Source organism: Accipiter gentilis, chromosome 24 (assembly GCF_929443795.1).
Source record: "Accipiter gentilis chromosome 24, bAccGen1.1, whole genome shotgun sequence".
Lineage (NCBI taxonomy): Eukaryota > Metazoa > Chordata > Aves > Accipitriformes > Accipitridae > Astur > Astur gentilis.
The window spans coordinates 16636145-16658838 of record NC_064903.1 but is presented as its reverse complement, the minus strand read 5'-3'; the positions used below and the strand labels follow the sequence as shown (position 1 = coordinate 16658838).

The following is a 22694-nucleotide window of genomic DNA, read 5'->3' as shown; positions in this document are numbered from 1 at the left end:
AGGTCCCCTTTGAGAAGATATAGCCTTGGGGGCTTGTCACCAGGGTGGGTAGAGCATCCCATCATCCCAGCTGGGACAGGTTGAAGACCCCAGGACCTGTGTTGAACAGAGGGCCAGACCCGGAGCTGCTCCCCGGGGCTCAGACAGAGCCGGGCACCGAGAGGTGCTGCATTTTTAAGCGCTGTTCTCTTAGACAACCAACATCTACAGAAACCTACTACTAACTGAGGAGGCATGTTCTCTATTTTGACGTGTTTAGAGTGTATTAATGCCCACTTACCATGCGTTTCACATGTAATTTTTTCAGTTTTGCATGACACCGTGCTCCTTTGCATGTTGATAGTGCTCTAAAACCAGTACGGAGGGTGTGCCACATTAATCGCAACACTAACATTTAAATGTGGTTTAGAATTGTGGATTTAATGGACTTGGTCAATAAAATCATCAATCTCTCACACTCATCTTCTCTTTCTTTGCATATTCATTGTAGAGGATGTCTTATATCTTAAAGGTAAGGGTAGATACATCTCTTTGGCTTACCGTGGCAAAGAATGCTTGTTCCTCTTCACGCTTCTTGTGCTTGCATGACCCTAATTTTGCCTGGCTGTATCAGTAAGTTATTGTGAGAGTCAGTAGCAACTGGCAAATATATTTTGAGATAACTCTCAAGAAGGATTTAGTATTACAGTACTTAAACTTCCTGGCATGTCTCTATTCCTGCTTAAAATCCATATTGCATGTAATCTACTAATACACTAATTCTCTCCAAATCAGCAAGACTTGTAACTCAGTGAAGGAGATAAAAGCTTGTGTTTCTTACCTGTGGAGTCATAGCAAACACTAACATTGTGTGTATTTGTCTGTTCTCTGTCTATGTGTATGGGGGATTTATACTCTCAAACAAATTGTATGCATTTAGAAGCCATGTTATTTGCCAACTGTTTTATATTAGAAATCAAATCAAGGAAATAAACAACATTATAGGGTTTTCTAACAAAGGCCACAGAGTTGGTAAGCAGACTAAAAGTGCTGTGAATGTGTTTGAATTCTTTGGCTAAAGGATCGTAGCCGAGGGTTGAATTTGCTAGAGGAGCTTGTCCTGGCCCAGACCTGCAGGTGCAATTCCTGGGAGCAGTGGGCCACAACTAGCACACAGGGAAGGCAAAAAGCATCATTTTGCCCAACTTTGTTACTGTCTGCTTTGTAGCTCTCTAAAGTGTTGTGCATAACACGGATAGCTGCATTCAGCTGCGCTGCTCCGCTGTTTGAGCTGCCTTTGGTTCTGGTTAAACACAGGAGTCTGTTTCTCTGTAGGATTCCAGCAAAAGTCCAAAAACAATGAAGAAGTTTCTTCCAAAAAGGAAAACTGAGAGAAAACCATCTGATGAAGAGTTCGTTATTCGGAAAAGTAAGTGTTGTATTTTTCTCTTTCTTTTCGGAGGTTTCTGTGTACTCGGTGATCTCCACGGGACTTTGAGAACGGCCTTTTTTATGGTGCAGGATGCGACAGGATGCTCACGCTGTGAGCAAGCCTGTGTGCTGCCGAGCACGGGAGGCTTCTGGAAGCGCACCGGTCCTCAGTCTCTGCCAGATCCCCTCCCAGTTATGACTGCCAGACATGCTACCACCCTCCTCGTGATTGCTAGCCCAAGGTCACGGGTTGTGTGTGGTCGTGTTCTGGGTACAAAGCCAAGGAACTAATTCCACGTGGTTAAGAGCTGCAGTAAAACTGCACATCAACAGTCATCAAAATATGCCTGAGAGCTGGGACAAACCCTTACCTGGCTGTGCCAGCAGGTCCTGGAACAGTTTCCGTGGGGGATCAGGAAACAAAAAAAGGCCCCATCCCTGCAGAGGCGTTAACCTGCAAAGAGGGATGTCCTGACAGCTCCCTGAAGTCCACTTGGGACACTCCTCAGGGGTTTTACATGACAGGCCGTGGTCGCCCAGCAGTGAGCTGCCACTGAAGGTCAGTTGTCTTCCTGAAGAAGACAGCACTGAGCTGAGGCTGGAAATTGAGACTTCACGTTTCCAAGTCCTGCTCTCCTGTGTCTGTACCAGATCGCTCCCAGCAGGGCTGCTCTGCCTACCCATCTCCTGGTGCTGCCTGCACCCAAAGTCAGGCATCACCCCCTGAGTTTTGCTGAGATGAGCAGCTAAAAGTGCGTTTTCATACCGTTTAGTCATGGTGCTCAATGCCACAGGACATTGCAAAGGCCAGAAAATATAAAGGACCTCAAAAAGAAATTGGGCAAAGTCCCAGAGATAGCGTCAGTCAAGGAAACAGCACACTCTTCTCGTAAGGGGCTTGGGAGCAAAGGCTGGGAGAGATGAAGCCAGAGCACTTTGGTTTTTGTGATAGCTATTGTCTGCAATGTTTTACAGGTACTGCTGCGCTGGAAGAAGATGCTCAGATCCTGAAGGTGATCGAGGCATACTGTACCGGGGCAGGCTTCCAGCAAGCCCTCAGCTCAGGTGGGCACACAACCAGATTATTTAGTTCATACTCTGCCTGCAACGTTGATAACCCCTCTGGGAAAAACCAGGTGGTTGCATCATACAGCAACGAGACTCATGCTAGGAAACTGTGTGGTGTTCAATCTTCAAGATAAGGGAGCTTCATCTATCTAGTGGTTTAGTTGCCATTGTTTTTCTTCTAAACACAGAGAATGAAGCAGGTAGGAGGGCAGATGAGACACAGCTATTTCACCAGCACTTGTTAGGAATTAAGCAAACCTAGTCAGTGCCTGTGGCTGTCAGCACTGAAAACCTGATGGTAATCTCAGGTTGCATATAGCTTTAGAAAGGAAGCATGAATATTATCTCTCAATCAGCTGCGTGTTTAAGAACAAGCTGCTTCATAAGAACCTATCTAACATCTTCAACTCTGGAAATATAACTATTTTCATTGCTGGTGAGATGTCGAATTAAATCACTGAACTATCAAATAATGGTACATTTAAAAAGGGGGGGCATGTTTCTTCTGAGAGCTCTTGCCCCTAATCGAACGTTTTCATTTATAAGTCATGATGTAGCTTTAGATGCAGGAGCACTCTTGAAAACTTTCCACTAGCTGCTTTAGCTCCTGGTTGGCGATACGTATAAGCCTGTATTTAACCGTGGCAGATAGCTGGCGGCTGCTGGAGCCCCTGCGTCCCCAGTCTGCCCCAGGCTTGCAGAGGAGCGGGGAGAACGAGGGCTGCATTTGCCGTGCTGCCTCCAGAGTGGCCTGGGCATCAGGTCATCAAGTCTCCCTTTTTCTTCCTGATGAGTAATTCTTGTACACAGGCTCCCGTAAAGACTCCATCCCCCAAGTCCTTCTTCCTGAGGAAGAGAAAATCATCGTAGAGGAAACACGAAGCAACGGCCAGACTGTCACGGAGGAAAAGTAAGCGCGGCTGCTCCGCATTTGCAGATCCCCTTGTTGCTTTTTGGAAGGACATTAAAAACCAACGCCCTCTCCTGCATCCCTGCAGAGGAGCAGGGCTGGTGTCACCGACTGCTGCCTTAGTCCTGGCAAGAACCACTGGGCTATTTCAGTTGCTATTTTGTCCCTTTTTAAGAACAGAGCCGCCTTCCCAGCTGCTCTGACGTGGCCGTAGCCCTCCGGGAGTCTGTGTGCTGGGTCCCGAGAGCCAGTTTATCGAGTCCCAGGGCTTATCCGGATGTAGCTAATGGGGTCAGGGAGGACAAAACCAAACAAGTGGCTATTTTTTTTTTTTTAACCACTGACGTAGTGGGCTGCTGCTACCCCTCGGGAGCCTGGCTGGCACCCTGTCTGTGAGTGCTCCCGGCCTGTTATGTAGCTTCAGCATCTGGGTGACTGCATTGATCCATTCCTTTTGTAATCCAGACGGTGCATTCCTTTCATGCTTGGGTTTTTGCAGCATAACCTCAAGGAATCAAGGCCGTTTTCCAAAAGATGCTCAGGCATTTCCAGTTTTAAAGGCATTGTTATTTACTGCAGTAGCGTAAACAAGGAAGTCAAAGCCACAGTCCTTTGTTGATAACTGAAAGATAGCAGAACAAGGAATATTTCTTGAGTTTCGAGAAAAGACCCCTGAATTTTGGACTGGTGGCCTGTAAATGTTCCTGGGCCGTGTTTCCAGAGTCCTCTCACAGGCAGCAGGGATAGCAGCTGCCTGATGCTTGCAAAGCAGAAGCTGGAAGCACCTTCCTTATCAGTGCCTTGCTCACAAAAGCTCCCATGCTGTTGCTGTTTTGCTGCACTCCAGCTCTTTTTATTCTTTTTTTTTTTTTTTTTTTTTGCATTTGTTTTTGCAGGAGCCTTGTTGACACGGTTTATGCACTGAAAGATGAAGTCAAAGAACTGAAGCAGGTAATTTGAGCGGGATCGTTTGTGCTAGGAGTTGAGCAAAAGCCAGCCAGGCTGCGCCGGGTCGTTGTCCTTGACTGATCTGTGCCCAGGAAAAGTCTTGCTCATGCTGGTGCAGTCCGGCAGCTCCCTGAATCAGCGTTAGTTTTCTCCTGGTTTAGCTCCCTGAATCAGCTCACCACACAGTCCCTTGAGCACCAGAGCCAGCAGGAGGTCTTGGTGGTAACATGAAACTTTCTCCCTCCTCTAAAAGCTCTTTCAACTTGACTGTTCATTTTATAAGGGTCGGGTGGATACCAGTTCTTGCAGCCTTAGAGGAAATACATCCTCCTCCCTCCAGCCCCAAGCCTGGAAGTGGGAGAGACCTCCCCAGGAGAACAGGGTCCTCCAACCCAGGCTAAAATTAGGTTTCCAGGAGGATGCTTCTGCCTGCTTAAAGTAACTGGGACACCAGGCAGCAAGGCGCACGGAGGTACCTCGCTGCGTAAAGTGCATGGGCATTAACTGCATCTTTATTCCTTTGTTTTTCCCCTCGAAGGAGAACAAAAGGATGAAACAGTGTTTGGAAGAAGAGCTTAAATCCAGGAAGGACTTGGAGAAGCTGGTTAGAAGGCTGCTGAAGCAGACGGATGAGTGTGGCAGGGAAGACACGGGGCGCAAGTCATCCCTGATTGCCTGAATTAGGGGAGAAGCTGCTGGCAGTGGTTTGTGACCTCAGGTGTTTTTCGGGAAGCGGAACTGGATCCTTTGCCTCTTCTTGCTCCTTATTTTGTTGGTTTGGGGAATTTTGTTACCAAAAAAAAAAAAAAAAAAGTAATGGAGAAAAAAAATTGTTTTTCTTCCTTCCAATAAGGAAATAAACCAGAAACAATCGATCACAACTAAACCAGTAAGCAAGCGGTCCATGATTCACAATTCATCTGCAGCAACTAATACCTCATCCGTACCTGCTACTGGGAGCAAATACAAACTCTGCTAATGATTGCCACTCACAGAGGGTTTGGCAGCAGTTTCCTAGAGGAAGCTTAAGCACTTTTTAATGCTTTCATTCTTTTCAAAAGCACCGGTACCTATTTATTGAATGAAAACATTATTGAGGTGGCATTGAGCAGAAACCAAAAAGCACCATGCTCCTCTTTTCAGATAATCACAACTGGGGAAGATTTTCCCAACCACCTTCTTTTTCCCCATTAGTTGACTGTAGCGAACTAGAGCCCAGCAATACTGTGGTTCCCGTGTGGCCTTGATACTGATTAAAATGTGCAATTAACATGAAGACATTTGAACTCCTTGGGGAAGTCAGATCTGGAGCACCTGTCAGAGCGCATGGGAAGGTATGTTGCACAGTGCTGCCTCCTAACAGCTCGTGATCAGCACAACAGGTAACTGCTGTTCTGCCCCCCCATCCCTTTTCTTATGCATGACCTATAACTCCTACCCCCTGGTTTTTCACATTGAGTGTCCAGGTATCGTATGAGTTTATAGTTTTGCTGTGCTTCCCCTTGCAGGACATGCTTTTCTCTGTATGAAATGTAAACACTGCTTGACAACAAAAAACAACCCCCAAGTGTGCTGGTTCCCTGCTCCTTTCTGCCCACGTTAGGCTCTCCATCGCTCCTTTCCAAAGGCTGGGAACCTAGCCAACGGCCACTTGTCCCCCCATCGCCCCAAAGGGGCTTTCGGCTAGGAAAAAGGAACTTTCTCTTGGGATAGGAAAGATATTTATGTTTATGCTTTGACAAGAACTGAAACGCTCCTGGGGCAAGGACGTGCAACACCCTTCCAGATCCCTGCACAGCTCCTCGAACACAGCACACAGGCAACATGCATATGTATCGGCTATCTTCATCTTATTTGGTGTTATACTCTAGTTTAGAACTGATGTTTTCCTTCCTTCCTTAGCAGCATTATAAAAGTAACCTTCTGTTAAAGTTAATAATAAGTCTTACGTATATCACAGGGCAGCATGGTCCCAGGGTGTGCAGACACACCACAGCTCATTACAGTCATACCATTACGTTGGTCATGAAGGACATAATAGAGGCAATAATTACAACTCCCTCCTCTCAGTTAAAATTTAGCCCCAACATAGCAAATGGTGTTTGGGGAGAGCTAGACTCCAAAACATCATAAGGAGTGTAAACAGAAACCCTTTTTAAATCTAAGCTGTTTCTAGGACAAACCAGAGATCTTTCTCGCTCTGGCTACACTTGCCATCTCCAGAGTATCCCAGCTGGATGGCAGCTCCCCACATCCCTGCCCAGGCACGCAGTTGAGCAGTTTGGTCAACAGTCAAGCCCTGCTGTGCTGGTTAATCGTTTTCCAGGATAACAACCTTTGCTGCACACCGAGCGGCTCAAGCTGCTATTCTGGGGTGCCATGCCCAAACACCCTGGCATCGACCCGTCCTGCTGCCTGCCCGAAGGCGGGCTGGGGACCGGACTCGCAATGCGCAGCCAGTGCAAGGAAGCAAACCAAGGGCCGTTTACACTCCGAGGAGAGGGTAGAAATGTTTCCCTGCTGCCCCCCGGTTTAGTTGAAACCTGTGCTGTGTACATATGCATGTTTGTAAGATGTAATGTGATGGAGGGCACACTGGGACACTTTGGATCAAGTGTTTGTCAAGAGCTAGAAGCCAAAAAAGACAAGAAAACAAAATAAAAAGGAAAAGAAGCCATGCCGGATGGACAGCAATGTTTCCATATTTACTTTGTTTACAGTGCTTTGTAAATAGGTTCCAGTGAGTGTCTTTAGATGGATGTTGTGTCAGCTGCCTTCCAGTTTATCTTTGTCATGTAGGTTTATTTACTGTAACTACTTATGCAAGTTCAACTTTTCTAACATGTTTTTATTTTGAACAGTTTTTTAATTGACATTTTCAACAAATAAAGAAGGATAAAAATCGCTTCTTAGCTCTCGGTGCTACTTCCTTTGTTTCCGCCACAAAAGCAAAGCCAGTGCTTTCTCCGGACATCCCTGATTTGCTCAAAACACCCGTGGCTGCATCATCCACCCTCCGATTTACTGGATGCTGGTGGGGATACCGGTGCAAATGGCGATGCTGGCACTTGGGCTGTTGTTCCCACCATCACCCAGACTTGCGGCAGGGAAGAGCACCTGGTCCCCTGGGAAGGAGATACATTTCCATCCCTCAAGCTCCACCTGCACTCTGCGAACAAGGACGCTTTATGGAGATATAGCTGCTCTCCGCTGCACCAGTGGGTTGCTGTAGATAAGTGACTTCCTGCCTGTTTGAGACTTTTTTTTTTTTTGTTCGAGTTTTTTTTTTCTGGCGATTAGGTGTGGTGACAGGATTTCCTTTGGTCTACCACTTGGACAAGACCTCTCCTGCATGCTGGTATTTTTAACTCTTTGGTAGAGACATGCTGCGCTCTCAGCACACAGCCAAACCGGGAGGATCGAGGGCCAGACCCTGCTCTCCCTCACCAAACACAGCAGTCAGAGTGGGAAAAAGAACAAGTGAAAAAGAAACACTGGTCTCGGGCACAGTGTAGAAAAACACTGAAGTCTGCGAGGGTGCCTGCTTGAACCCCAGTGGCTCTTTGGGGAATTATTGCAGAGGCAGAGCAGGGCCACATCCAGACCCGAGTGCCCCAGAGCCTGCACTGGGCAGAAGAGCAAGGAGGAGGCATCCCCCCGGGCTCAATTTGGAGGGAGCATCTCCACTCCTGGGTCCCCATGAGGCCGGATCCAGGCCTTAACCAGAGACCATCCATCCTGCTCTCCTACTGAATACAGGGTCCCTTTGGCCTCCTCTTTTGTGCCAGCTCCCAAACAGCCCCTTTGCATGACCTAACTCTAATGCAGACAGCACCAGCATCCTCCAAGCAACAGAGTTTGGCTCCAGATGACCATCAATGTGCAAAAACAGAAAAAAAAAACCACCAACAGCTTAATCTGTGCAGCCCAAACCACCGCCGCGTCTGGGGATGTCCTGGAGGCGACCGTTTGCGGTGGGTGTGCTGCTCCCACTAACTGCGCCAGTGCAGCGCTGCTCTGCTGGACGAGTGAACCTGAACCCAAACTAAAAAAGGAGGGAGAAGCCTCCCTTGCCCCCAGACAGGAATGCACGGAATGAGTTTGGCCTCCTAGAAAAGATGGGGACCCTACCCCGACCAGGAGAAAGGGCTGTCACCAAGCAATTGGTGCCAAGGTAAGGCTGGCACCCAGGCACACGGTGCCTGAGAAAGGGGATTAAAAAAAAAAAAAAGAAAAAAAAAGACCCAAAGTAGTCCACAGAGGTGCTAGGACACACTTGTCACCCGAGTGGCTACCATGCACAGCCACGCAGCACGTGGCCAGCCATCCTCCAGCTCCTGCTGCCCAGCAGCCCTGAGCTCAGTTGCACAAGCTGGAGAGACCCAGCTTGGAAACTGGCATCCCAATCTTTTTTAAGGGAAAAAAACCATCAAAATCTCATTTCTTATATAGAACTAAAATATATATATATATATATATATTAGCTGGTGAGCTCAGCATGTCTTGAGCCATGCAAGCACCTCTCCCAGCAGATAACCACACTGCTGCTTGCTCCTGCCGCTGCTCATCCATGGCCCTCTGTGTCAGTCCTGCTGATGTGCCCCACGTACTCATCCCCTTCTCCCTTCTTTACTCAGAAAGAACAACAATCAGTTCAGAAACTGTAAAATCCACAGCCCAAGGAGTGACAGAGAGGCTCCACGTCAAGGGAAAAATCAATGTATTGACGACCTTCAAACTTTCCACGGCGAGAGGAAACCTGTACCTGCCACGGCACCGGGCAGGGGCAGGGAGGAGAACAAAGCCACTCGGGAGACGGCCACAGCTGGATGGTAGCAATCGCATCTCCTCCCCTCCCACGCGCTACCTCACATCTGAATCCCACGGGCTATTTTTGGCAAGAGAAGTAACGGAGCCAAGAAACAAAAGCCCCGGGAAAGGCAGCGGTGCGGGCAGGGGGCTGGGGCCAGGTGGGCAGGGGAGGCGGCAGTTGGCATCTGCTGCTCTTGCTGCAGAATTTATTAAGTTGGTTTATGCCTATTTTTTTTTCCTCCCCTCTTTACTTGTTTCCCCCAGCCACGTATGAAGAATCTATTTCTCCATGCGATTTGCCACTCCTGGATTCCCTCTCAGTGATTTGGGCTGGGGATCGCAGCCTGGCCCAAACCCTCCGGTGGGTGCTCCTGGCCACCAAAGCCGGGGGACTGCGGGGGGATTTCAAAGCTGTGCACCGATCACAATTTCCCCTCACCCATGACAAACAGCATTTCTGCTCCTGAAGGTTTTGGGCACCTGAAAATGGCCACGCACAAGCTCCTCGCAGCAATCCCTTCCTCTCCTCATCTGCTCGCTCCCAGCCAGCTTTTTCCCCTTTCTCAGACCATGCCGCTTTGCACGATCTTTGCTTTCTCCTGTGGTTCCCACTCACGCTCCCACCCTGGCCAGGCACCTCCACCTCCCCCCTGCAGAGGTTTGGGGCTCTCCAGCCACACCAGCACCGACTCCACAAGCCCAACCCGCAGGGGCTGGCCGGGTTTCAGCAGCAGCGGGGATGTGGTGGGACCCACGCCACTTCAGGAGGTGGTGGGACCCACGCCACCGCAGGAGACAGCAGCCACCCAGCCCCTGCCACCCCACGCACGGCGGCCACGGGGTCCCACCTCGTACAGCAGCCATCCCTCTGCTCCAAAGTAGAGATGTCCCTGCAGTCTCCGTGACCTTAGGGCAAGCAGGAATAGTCCTCTTCCAGCCAGGTGTCCTAAATTCCCTTAAATTAGCTCCCACCCCTCTGCTCCACAGCTGCGCTGGGGGCTCCAGCCCTGGTGCCTCCCTGCCTTCCCAGGGTGGGGGGGTCCTCGCTGTCTCTTCCAGCCAAAATGCCCTTGGTGCTACATGGCCCTGGCACCCCAAGATGCCCCAAGGAGCAGGGTGGGATGGCTGCCCTCAGAGGCTTTTGGGACTGGCTGTTCCCACTGTGCCCCCCCCCCCAGTGCCACCCCTCTGCCCTTTTGGTCCCCAGACCCCAAGCAGGACCCTGGGGAAATCCCAGCCTGGGGCTGAGAAGGGTGAGCGGTGTTCGAAGCATACAAAGCACCTATCTCTTAATTCATAAATTGTATTAGTTGCAGCGGATGAAACCCCACGCTTGGGAAGGGGGAACCATGAACGTTGAAATATGCTGCAAAACAGAGCTACGGCCGTGCGCAGTCCCTTGGCACACAGTCCCTCTCTGTTTATGAATATAAGACAATTTTAGTTAAATAAGTAGTTTTTATACCCAGTGTCAGAGCGGTCCGTTCCCTGATGGTGATAGGCAGTTTTGGAGAACGGCCATCAAATACATATTAAATTGTAGTAAAACCAGACTGTCTCTGAGCCTCCCCATCTTTGGGAAGGGGCCATGCCAGCCACCCAGGACTGCAATGAGCTGTGCAAAGACCGCCCTGACCGTCCTGGCAGTGGTGGCACTCAGGCACTGTGTTAGGACCAGACCTGCAGCCTCCAGCCAAGCAAACCCTAAGGACTGCCCAAATCTGAAAGCTCTTCCACTTGCAAACCTGTTGGCTTCCAGGAGTATTTCCAAACTTTTGCACTCTGACAAGCGTGACCTGTACAATCAAATGCTCCAGGCTTGCCACCTTTAGCATCTTTAGATGCTTTTGAAAAATGCTGCATCGACATCCTCGTGCCCTGCTGCTGCTCAGCTCACCTTCCCTGTGGGCCAAGCTGGAGAAGAGGGTCATGTCTGTCACCCAGATCCCCCCTGCCCGAGATGGGCTCCTGCCCGTCTGCACAGTCCTGCTCTCCTGGACCTCCAGGAAAAGTGCCACATCCTCACTGAGGGCAGCCAGAAGATGCTTTGCACGTGCACCTTGGAGGGCTTGGGAAGAAGCAGTTGGTCCTGCCACCTCCATACTTCCCTGGTCCTCCTCCTGGGGTAGGAGGGGTCTCAGGAGAGGAGGCAGGTCCAAATTTGATGGTGGTGGCCAACACCCCTTCCACAGGATAGTGAACAGCCCACAGGCAGAGGGTCCTCTACCTGCAGAGGTGGGAGGACAGTCTGGTGAGCGGATTCGGGTCGCTGAGAGCAGAGCACTGCTGGTGCCTTACTCACACTCTGGCTTGAAATCAGCAGTCCCCCTGGGCCACCGATTGCCCCTCTGATGGAGGGCAATTGTCACCGAGCGTGAACACGGCCAAGGCAGTGTCACCCTAAACAAGAAGGCTGGTTGAGTTTCGTAGATAGGCATGGGTGGAAAAAAGGCAGTTCTCAAGATAAAGCAGACAGTTAGGGTGGCAACGATGCATCACCAGCAGCTAGCACATACGGACAGCGTTTGGCTGATTGATTCCTTTAGAGGAGACGTTCCTAAGCCTTTTAATGTTTTTCCGTTGATGTTTTGTAGGCGGATTGGTATGGGAGATATGTATGAACCTAGCTTGGCTGGAGTACTACCCTGAGCCATCCTACGTTGTTAGGAAAGAAACGTTGATGGTAGAATTTGCTAAATAAAGCTCTTGTGACATAACAGGGACATCCACCCTGCCAGGCACAGAGGGCATGGTGGACCCAGACACACAACACCAGCACGTACCAAACCGTTGGCAACGAAAGAAAAAAAGCAAAATGCAGACAACAACAGCTTCAAACTTTGTTCCGTTTGTGTTCGTTAATAAATAACAAAATATACAAATTAAGAAACAAGAAAACCAAAGAGGCAGAGGAACATAAATACGGGAAACGGGGAAAGCCACTTTGCTCAGTGAAGTCAGGCTGGACCCCCAGCTCAGGTCAGTCCCCTCCTCACTACAGCTTGAAGATGCCAAAGTAGGTGCTGCCGTGGCTGTAGTTCACTTGTGTTGAGTTTGTCACGTTGACGAAGACCATGTCACCCTCCCGGAGCTTGAAGACACCTCCCTCCCGGATGGACTGGAGGTCACAGAAAGACTTGGAAGTGCTGTGTGTGTCTAGTCCCTTCAGCAAGAGCCGGTCCTCTTCCATGGGGAGATACAAATAAATATAGAGGGTGAAGGGTGCCGAAGTCGCTGCCTTGGTGCAGAAGCTGACTTGGGAGTAGATGTAGTAGAGCCCTGCTTCCTTCACCTTCAGTTTCCCATCCTGGTAGGATATCAAGCTGTTGTTCATGGGGCCATACGTCGTTGTCTGCCACTCTAGCACTGTAAGGGGAAAGCATGGCAGATGAGCTGGGAGGAGACATCCAGTTTGGAAGGCTGATTTTGGGGGGGAAACCCTACAGACATTTGGCATCACAACCTCTGTCTGCTGCAGGGTGCAGGAGTGGGTTCTGCCCACCCCAGGACACCATTCCCAGCCCAGGGGAGCAAGGTCCCCTTCCCCAAGGCCAGGCCAGGTTTAACCCATGTTTCTGGTCACTGGCTTTGACACCCTTGAATCAATGATGCGAGCAGAGGAGCATTTTGCTTCCTTCATCCAACCAAGTGGAAATTCTTAGAGTGGAGGATTGCACACAGTTGCCACCATGAGCCAAACACCCTGTGTCCACCCCTGTAGGGTCGCTCTCTTCATGGCTTTTGGTGGCACAACCTCCGAGCCCTCAGCACACTGCCAAAACACACACCTCAGCTCCTATCTTCAGAGGCACCCATTCCAGGGCAGATAGTTTTTCCAAACTGGGTATTGCCTTTCCGTCAAAGTCCCTCCTCCACTTGGCCTCCGCAGAAGGCGAGACTTTGCCAAGGAAGCACAAAAATGAACATCCCAGCCCACAGGGTGCGGAGCTGGAAGGGTTTTGCATGGCAAGTGCTGCCTCCCACCGCCAGGACCGCTGCCCATGCAGACCTGCTACTTCCATAGCTTTTGGGGCACTACTGGTGGCATCAGAGCAGCGCATGAACACACACTCCTGCTGGAGTCAGTACAGATACGGAGACTGGGAAGCCACGGCCAAAGAGGCTGAGCTCAGCTACGACCTCCGGGAGGGATTTTGGGCCTCCGCTTTCCCCAGCCTACAGGGACACCTGTGAGAGCAGCAACAGTGAGCAACCTGGCTCTAAGGGGAATAACGTGAGCGATCCAGGCAGCCCATGGTCCATGCCCGTGCATCCCGCAGGGATGTGTCCTCTGTGCCCGACGGCCGAGGCTCAGAGTCGAGCTCCAGGCAGCTGCTGCTCTCGGGGCAATCTCAACCTGCTTTGTAGGCTCAGCAAGTGCTTAAGCAGGGAGTTTTAAAATGCAGTGAGTTTCTTGCTTCTTTGATCTTATCTAACACTAAGCTTTCCACAGGTAGACTGAGCTCTGGGTGAAATGCTGCGTCAGAGATGGAAAGAGCAGTTGCAGATTACTGGCAGTTACTCCAGAATTAAATCAAAAGCGCTCAGATTGCGAAATCTTTGCCAGATTGAAGAGACTGACCTTGCAAGCTCTTACTCACTTCGGTAATCCTTGCTCTTGCAGGATGCCCCTTAGCTAAGGCTACGCTGGTGGATGGAGCTGCGAGAGCAACCACGGTCTGTGCAGAGGGATGCACGAATGCAAACGGACTCACGTGCGTTTCTCAAACCTAACGCGGCCATAGCTGTGAATAAGTGCGGCTTGCCTAAATCAGTTTGGAGCTATCTATGTTGCGACTGTAAAGTCACCAGCCAGCCCATATTGCTACCAGGACCACTACAGGTGGGAGGATGATTAGATCAGCAGAGCCTTCCATATGCCAGCAGAGCCTTCCCGCAGCAGCCAGCGTGGCAAGACATGGCCAGGAGAGCAAAAGCGTTGTGTTTTGAGTCCAAAAGAAAAGTGAGAGGTTGGTTTCCTTAAATACAAAGAGAAATAGTTTTCCGCTCATAAAAAACACTGTAAAGATTAAGCCGCTGCGGTGCATTTCTAGGAAGGCGTATGTAAGGCTACTGAGGACAGCTGGCATGGGATGTGGCACAGGCGCACGTGGTGATGTGACCGCTGGGAGGTTTGCTGTGTCCTGGGGACACGCTTTCATGCTGGGGTTGTATTGTCCCTGTCCCTACCCTTACAGAGCCATGGGGCAGGATCGCAGGGTCCGGCTGGGGGATGCACACTGCCATGCCCCACTGGGTCCCTAGCCAAGGCAGTGTCAAGCGGGTCTGTCTTACCTGAGACTACCTTGTTGCTTTTCAGACCTGCCAGGTGGGCTGCAATCGGCTGCCTCTTCTCCGCTGCAATTCAGAAAGGTTGGTGTTAGCGATGTCTTGGCACCCGCTGTCCCCCTCCGGCAGCACAGCTCCTCTGCAGAGTCCGCGGCACCTCCCACCCTCGATATTTCTCTATGGGCCAAATCCAGCTCAGAGACGCAGTCTCCAAAGTCCACCCCCAGCTTTGAGTGAGGCAGGATCTGGCTTCTGCTCAGCAAAGACACTCAGCTGCCTTCAAGGTGGAGCCTCCGAGGGGTAAAGAGGGATAAAGACTGTGCCACCTTGCCCACTGTGGGAACAGGACCTGGATGTGCCCACCCCTTACCTGTCACGGACGTCTCGTTTTTGTGCATCAAATGGAGATGCTCTTGGTGCTTATGGCCTGCAATGCAAAAAGGCCAGTTAATTCTGGATCCATTTTCATTGACTTCAGGCAACATGGCACCCAGAGCCACCTGCCCTGGTGAGACAGCCATGCCCAGTGCCTCCCTCTGCCAGCCCCAGTCCTACCCCCATAGGGATGCTCCAAACCCCGACCCAGTCCCCTGCCTCCGTGCCGTGCCCTGGGGCACCAGCGGGCTGTCGCAAGGTGAAGGAAACCCCTTCCCAGGCCAACCTACTCCTCCTGCCCCTAGCAAGCCATGGGTGCACTGATGGCACCAGGAAACTCACCTCTCTGCATTTCAAACTTGGGCTGTCCCTTGCCGGCTCCCCCGTCCTGTAACAACAGCAAAAATATATATATATTTTTTTTTAAGATGTACAAATCAATGATTTTGAAAGCTTCTGTGTAAAGGATGCTCAGGTTGGTGCTGTTTGGCCCCAACAGCTCTGCCAGCTCTTGGCAGAGCATACCCGAAACCGCAAAGTCCCTCCAGTACTTTCCTCCGGATCACATTATGGCCATGGGCTGACCAGCTGTTTGCAGCAAGGGGTTTGTAGGGTTTATGTTCTTAGGTTTTATGCAATTAAAATGATGGGATGGTGAAAGTTTATTTGAAAAAAAAAGAAAGAAACAAACAAAAATCTCCTTTTCATTTAAAACCATGTCAGAGACGCTGTAGATGCTGCCCAGCAAGCTGGGCACATCCCTGCCCCTACAAGAGGGGGTTTTCAGGACTGCTGAGCAGGGCCCATCTCAGACACAGTTTTCTGTTGTCAGTTGGGTACTGATGCAAACCTGAAGGTTTAGCCGAGGCATTTGATGCCATCGGGCACTGACAACGAGGAAGAAATATCCCTCTCCTGCCTGCTCTGGCCAGCAAAGCCACTCCTAAACAGCGAATTCAAGGGCTGAGCAGGCTGAGACCACCTCATCCCTGGCTGGGCAGCCCTCAGCCGCTCCAAGAGGACATTGCAGTGCAGGCTGGCTCTTTGGTACCCAAATGTGAGGAGCCGCTGCACTGGCTGGAGGTGCCATCCCTGGAGCCCGTGGGGTGGCATTTGCATAGCATCTTCCTCCTCCTCGCCGGCTGCCAGGAGCCGTGCCGCCTGGCCCAAGCCTTGCACCGTCATCGACACCGGGGCAATGTGGGTGTAAAAGTGCTCCCAGCGGCAGGTGGCTGCAAGCATCCTCACAGCCACCCGGCACAGGATCAGAGCAAGGTGCCAGACAGCAGAAAATCAATGTTTTTCAGACCAGGATCAAAGCGCAGAGCCAGGGTGGCTGCAGCTCCATCCCCACCGAGGTGAGCCCCGAGCACCCCTCGGCATGCCGCAGCCGGACGTGCTCTGGCCAAGACCGTTTTGAGAAAAAAATGGATGAGATTTTTCTATGAGAGCAATATAGTGTAAAAAAAGGGCATGTGCTATGCAGCCCCAAGGTAAAAAAAAGCTCGGGGTGAAGCTGTGTGTGTGCCTCTGGGAGACCCCCTCCACCTTCAATGGGGTCTTTATCCTCCTAACGGCAGTGTACCTTGCACTGGAGGTCCTGGAAGCCCTTTAAAATCTTTTCACAGTCCAATAATGTCGACTTCTGACCTTCTGCTGTCTGACATTTCTGTATTTTTCTCACGAAGATGTAATCTTCATTTAAGCTCAACACCTCTTCCATCTGCAGGGAGGAGAGAGAAGAGAGGGTGAATGGGATGTTAGTGGGAAACCTGCAACAGCTGGCAGCGGAGCCACGCTGCATTCCTGCCAGCCATAAATAGCAGCCTGGAAAGCTCAGGGTCAGTTGTTCAGCATCGGGCTGAGCCAGGCAGACACACTGCAGGTACCGAGTGCTCCCACCAGCCACCCAGCACAGCATCTGTACCCGCATCCACCGGGAATTGCATCCACAGGGCTGACTCTTGCCGGCAGTGCTGGATGAAAGGAGGATTGCTCAGGACCCCTTCCTATTTTCTACCACCTTGATAACGAATTTAAATTTCCCGCTCTGCCTTTTCCAAAAGGCAGGTGGCAAATACTCACTCGCCTGCATTTACAGACAGCAGCACAGAAATCTCAACGAGCGGCTCAGGGCTCGCTGCTGCTGCCGCCCCAGTAGCCCCAGTAGGCAGCTGGGGTGCTCGCTCAGCCCTGAGCTGCCCTGCCCATGCAGGGTGGCTTTTCATTTTTTCAGCTAGCTTATTGACTAAAGGAGCTGCCAAGAGACCAAAAGGACTTGTGGGTTAGGGCTGAATTCTGCCAAGAGCGTCAGATTAAAAAAAATCAGATTAAAAAGAATCAGAAAGCCAAAAAAAGAATAAATATATAAAAATATACATAAATATGTAAAAATACTGATTTTTGAATTACATTTGTTTTTCGTAAAAAAACTAACATTCAGCTAAACAGTAAAGAGGAGTGCAGACAGACGTGAGGACACACAGCCCGGCAGAGCATCCAGCGCAGGCAGCACTGGGATGTGGAGGGTCGGGTTTGAAGCGCTGCCGTGAGCTCTGACGGCAGCTGAAATTCTCCTGCCACCTGTGACTGTGTTTCGGCTGCCTCTCATCCTCCACCACGGCCCCGCGCAGCCACGTTTCGCTCTGCCAGGGATCCTCTATCCACCCCTTCACCCCCGGCTGCAGCCTCTGTGCAGTGAAATCCCCTTCCATCCCCCTGACTTTTAAGCCCCTGTAGCTCAGGATTGCTCTCGACCCTTGAAGATCAGAAGGCATCCACTTACATTTCAATTTAAGTTGAGACAACACATTTAAAAATCAGTAATGACGATCTTATCATTGTATCTGGTAAGGAGAACTCATTCTGCGTTTTAGACGCATTTCATTTCTTTAGTGGGTAGTCTTTTCTGCTTTGGAGGAAAGCAGCTTTAGATCAGTCATTTTAAGCATCACGCAGTGCAGATGCAGTCATGACAACCTCAAAAACAGCTTTTCAGTTTTAAATTTTTTGGTAAATATTGTCCCAAGTATGGGACAGGATCACAGATACTGTGTCTCTTCAAAAAAAGACAAAGTACTAAGATCCAGTCTTTTCTTCCCTAAGCAGAAAGACGGCATCTGAAGTGAGATGTTGGTCAAATTCATACATGCAAATGCTAAAAAAAAAATTTCATTTCTGGACCGCCCCATCCTCGCAATTAGTGTCCTGGTGCTGCCGAGTGCTACGGCACCAAAAAAAAACCCCACCAACAAGCCTAAAATAGCCACTTGTGTGTTTAAACCACACTCTCTTCTCCCCAGACTGGCCACTAGCTGCCAGCTTTGCTATTAACAGCTCTTCTTGATTGATCCATTCTCGTCTTGTTAATGAAGGGAACAGATCTCTTCCTCAGCATACGTCTTAGTGGCAAATTAAAGCAGAAATGAGAACACGGGTATAATAAATGCCACTCCTGTGGCCAGCATCATCTTCTACCACGTTCGTCCTTTTGGTGAGCACATCTCGCCACGGCTGAAGGCAAATTGCGTTAGCAATCCAGCAGGGACAACTTTATTTCTCCACTTACCTTATCCATCTTCATGTGAAGATACAAACAGAAGAGTACGGTCCCAATCGTCTGTGCTACAGTAAATACAGCGAGGAAGCCCATGAACATTTTCATGGTGCTGGGCGAGGTGCTGCTGATGGGTCGGGGCGTTGCAGGGCTGTAGGGTTCGTTCATCCTCCGTGCACGTTGCTGGGGCTCCTTCAAATGTGCTGCTTGCAAGTAGCATGAGAACTGTTGTGTGAGCACCCGCTGCTCAAGGGATACAGGTTGCAGCAACCTACACTTCCTGGAAAAAACTCTTCGTAGTGGGTAGGTTTGTTCACTACCATCTCCCACAACAAAAGAGGTTGCTTAGACTTTCTTCTCTGGTGCACTTCCATACTTTTTCCTACCATTCTACCAGAAGCAGAAAGAGGTTCTTATTCCATATATTCATATTTGCCCTCCAAACAGTCCAGAGTACTCGCCAGTGGTTTTTTTCCTGCTGTGGATGAAAGTTTCATGGCAAGTTGTGTTCAAAGAAGTGAAGACCATGAATACACAGACAGAGCTGCTGAACAGCCCTGTGGGATGCTAGGGGCTAGGAAGCACTCGGAAAGTCGGTTGTTTCTCAAAAGAGGAAAAAAGGCTTTTTGCCCCCTGTTTCCTTCATGAGAAGGATGATTTTGCAGTGAAGGCGCTTGACTGAGGCAGGCAGGTTGTGCTGGTTTCTGGCCTTCGCTTGTGCTCCCCATGGGTGAAGTCTCTGCCTGGGTAGGCTGGAGAAAGGACCATCTCTATGGGCACTGCGACCCTAGCGTGGGCACGGCTTTCATGCTCCTCGACAGACAGCGGGACTTTGGGTCTTGGTGCTTGGCCATCACTTTGGAGACACAAGTTTTAAGCAGCTTTCTTGGTACCCTAGTGAGGTGCTCACCCTGCACCCAAGGGCACAAGCCACCTCAGACCCCGTCCCTACTTACCCATGTTACCTATATCTATGTACGTGGGCATGAAAAGGACTGGTGGGGATGCTGGGCACCCCTGCCAGCTGCTGACCTCCCAGCATCACCACCATGCAACTTTGGGCAACCCGTGTCCCCTCCATGCACCCACAGCTCTCAAGTCAGCAGCAGGGAGGCAAGGTCCTGCCCCCGAGCTCTTCAAGCATCCAACACTTGTGCAGCCATGCACCACCGATAAAATAATTTAGGGTAAATGCAGAGGGGTCTTCACTGCTTGAAACAGGGACAGACCTCCTTTTCTCCATGTAAAGAGGATAAATCTGGATTTCTTTTGGGGTGCAGAGGAGGAGGGCTGCGAGGATGTACTGTGAGGAGGGCTGGGGCGCCGGTTTGAAGGTAGTCATCAACCCATCATGTAAAGTTGTTTTGAAAGTAGCACGCTAAAGGCAATGTTCTTATCAGATGTGCATGCAGCAAATAAAGGGTTGGATCCTGCTAGAAGCAGTGGGGTGCTCAGCAGGGTGCTGCTCGCCAGCAGCCCCAGGAAAAGAGGGTACACAGCGCCTTGTCAGGGCTGCTCAGAGTGTTGCAGGATGGAGTCCAGCATTCGCTTTTACTGTCTACCCACTCTCTCGCATCCTGTCCTGTGTGGTTAGGGCGCTGTAAGCTGCAAATGCAAAAGCTGGTAACAAAGCACAAACATCTCTGCAACCAAGTAAGAGTTTGACCTTGGCAGGTCACCATGTTCCTAAATATAGCATCCAAATCACAAGTGTGGGATGGCACCAGGGTCTTCGTGGGTAGCGATTTGACAGCCGGGCAGAGGACAGCCTGGGGCTGAGTCCCTGGCTGGTGCTTAGGAGCCATGTAACCCCTCACCGTGCCAGGACTATCACCCCTCTGCGACAAGGGGAGCTTTAGGATGGGTCTGCCAGCTCCGTGGCCAGTCCCCCAGTATCATTTTGGCCTTCCAGAGGAAAGAGTGGCCCCTGGGGTCCCCTCCATGGATGCCCATGCCCCAAGGGCTGCCCACGCACCCTCGCCATCCAAGGGCTGCCTTGCTGTCCAGCTCACCAGGGCTTCCCAGCTCCCACAGGAGCATCCTCCTGGCAGCAGCAAGGTGATCCAAACAGTGGTGGGGATGCCCCGTGTTGGGTCGCAAGAGGGGGGTCCCCTTGGTGTCACTGGGCTTTGGACCCGGTCCCGGTCCTTTGGGCTTGCAGCCCTGCTGTGTATGGGACCAAGACAACACATAGCCTGGCGGCACTGCCTAGCCACTGCTTTTGTTTCTTTTTATCTTAAAATTGGCATTATATTTGGAAAGGCCAGTCCTGGCCTCCTCACAGCGGACTGGTCTGACACCAAGCTCCTCCACACCGTCCCAGCCACGGCGAGCTTGCCACAGGCAAAAAGCCTGTGGACATCCCCAAGGACACCCCACACAGCTGAGGCCCACCAGGCCACGGTGAGGATCAGCACCCGCTCCCCAAACTCCTCACCCCATGCCTCAGCCCCATGGCGCTCACCGGCATTTTCCAGGGCTCTTCAAAGTTTCCTCTGCATTTAACGCTCACATCTGGGGGAAGTCTCTACATGAGAAACAAAACGACATGAGAAGTCATCATTTAATACTTTCCCCGAATCCTGAGTGTCGGGACTGAGAGGCAGCCGATAATGTGTGAAACCGCAGCAATGAGTGTTGCAGAGAGCAGCAAGTGAGGTTTTACACAGCTATTCCTGAACCCTGGCTGTCCCCAACAGACAAAACCTTTTCAAAGCCATTTCTGGATAGCGACCCATCACTGTTTCGCCGAAATGAGAAGAACCTGTAGGTAATGCCGGAAACCCCGAGCGCATCGCCGGTCCCATTGCATGCACCTTGCTGGGGAAGCCGGCGCCGGCAGCAGCCTTGGAGGGGCTGCTGGATTCGGTGAGGAGGATGGGGAAAGCCTCTGGGTTTGGGTACCTGGCACAAAACATCACCGGACGGTTGGCCGGCTTGTGCTGCAAATCAGGAAACTGAGAGTCGCTAGTCACCAGCACCCTGACGGGAGAAACTGGGTGGAAAATATGACAGCAGGGATCCTGGCAGAGGTTCGTCAGCGGGGAGGGCAGGCTGGCAGCTTATCATCAGGAAACCATCATTCCACGTCAGCAATCCAGCCCCTCGCCGCCCTGGCTGGCAGGGAGCAAGCCCTCGGGATCTGCGACCTCCACCCCGCACCACTAGGTCCTGGGGCTTCTCCGGCTTGAGACAGGAGTCGATGCCAGTAGTGCCAGATCTACCAGGAGGTGCCGACCAAGCTCTGGGGAAGGCAGAACCCTGTCGGGCTGTCCCATCACCATTGCTGCTCAGAGCCAGGCAGCCCAGGAGGACAGAGATGCTGTGGTGGTGTTGGCTCCTGGGGACATGCTCTGTTGCCACCTCACTGCTTCACGTGGAAGGCAGGGATAAGGGGAAAGACTCAAAATCCTCAAATCCCACATTATGTCTTGCCAGGGCCAGGTAGCATCATGACTGCACATCCTTGACCACTTGGCTGCTGTAAGAACAAGGGGAGCATAGCAGAGGGGGGACACAGCCTTGGGGAAAGAGGGACATGGTCCAAAGAGATGACGGGCAATGGAGAGAGGACCCACCACCAGAAGGAAGAGTCTGCCTGCATGGGATAACCCCAGGGAAGGCGAAGTCACACCTTCACCTAGTGATGAGCCCACCACCGAGAAACCAAGAGGGTTTTCTTTCACCCCTCAAACCCTCTGAACATAACCCTACCCATCCACTTGCGAACCCAGACTGGCAGTTCCTTCAGCCAGATAACCCCCGGGTGAGACGATGGGAAAATGTGATCCATCGCTTGCATTCCTATTGACCTAGTTGTGGTATTTCCGCTGATCAGCAAATTGTCTCCACTCGTACTCTGCACTCAGAGTTTTGTTTACTGAGAAAATATCCGGTTGCCTGCCCCAGTGATCTGTCAAAGGCTGGGAGCATTTCTGAAGGCAGCAAGGTGAAAGCTGATGAGAAGAGAGTGATTTTTTTTTTTTTTGGGGGGGGTGCCTGCTGTGGTTTCATGATTAGCTCTTTAAAATGTGCTGCTTACCCCACATGCTCTTTACAATTAACAAAAGCTGGGTGCTGTGCAGTACTAAGAACAATACATTCAAAAAGATTTGATTCTGAGTCACAAAAGGAGTTTGCCTGTGATGCTGTGGGAGGGATGCAGAAGGGAACCTATGAGAGAAACCTAAACTAAATCCCTTCCACACAGGGCCATGGGCAGAAAGGAAATGTGAGCTTTTCCACCATTTGTTTTGTTACTTCTTTAGATTTTTCCCTCTCCTGCATTCTCTGAGCTTTCGTGTCTCCAGGACAACCCCATCACCA

General features: G+C 50.9%; 2 protein-coding genes across 6 annotated transcripts in view; one reads left to right on the top strand and one right to left on the bottom strand.

Moving 5' to 3' along the window:
- The window catches only part of ARHGEF6 (Rac/Cdc42 guanine nucleotide exchange factor 6), a 41456-nt gene extending 34215 nt beyond the window's left edge, over positions 1 to 7241 (top strand). For 3 of the 4 annotated variants that reach the window (XM_049827897.1, XM_049827899.1, XM_049827901.1), the window contains 6 exons: positions 491 to 511; positions 1315 to 1408; positions 2386 to 2475; positions 3289 to 3388; positions 4285 to 4339; positions 4875 to 7241. In XM_049827897.1, coding sequence (XP_049683854.1) covers positions 491 to 511; positions 1315 to 1408; positions 2386 to 2475; positions 3289 to 3388; positions 4285 to 4339; positions 4875 to 5015 — 501 coding nt within the window. In that variant the 3' untranslated portion in view covers positions 5016 to 7241. The remainder of the gene's footprint in view (positions 1 to 490; positions 512 to 1314; positions 1409 to 2385; positions 2476 to 3288; positions 3389 to 4284; positions 4340 to 4874) is intronic. The other variant, XM_049827898.1, reaches the window with a different exon arrangement.
- Positions 7242 to 12001: 4760 nt separating this feature from the next.
- Positions 12002 to 18551, bottom strand: CD40LG (CD40 ligand). Of its 2 annotated transcripts, none has more exons than XM_049827907.1 (6): positions 18381 to 18551; positions 16398 to 16535; positions 15155 to 15200; positions 14808 to 14864; positions 14444 to 14506; positions 12002 to 12514 (listed from the first exon to the last, which is right to left on the bottom strand). In XM_049827907.1, exons 1-6 carry the CDS (start codon positions 18534 to 18536, stop codon positions 12144 to 12146), a joined length of 831 nt encoding a protein of 276 aa, XP_049683864.1. In that variant the 5' UTR covers positions 18537 to 18551; the 3' UTR covers positions 12002 to 12143. The 2 variants fall into 2 exon arrangements, with proteins under 2 accessions (XP_049683864.1, XP_049683865.1); XM_049827908.1 differs by lacking the exon at positions 18381 to 18551 and adding an exon at positions 16898 to 16943.
- Positions 18552 to 22694: the final 4143 nt, after the last annotated feature.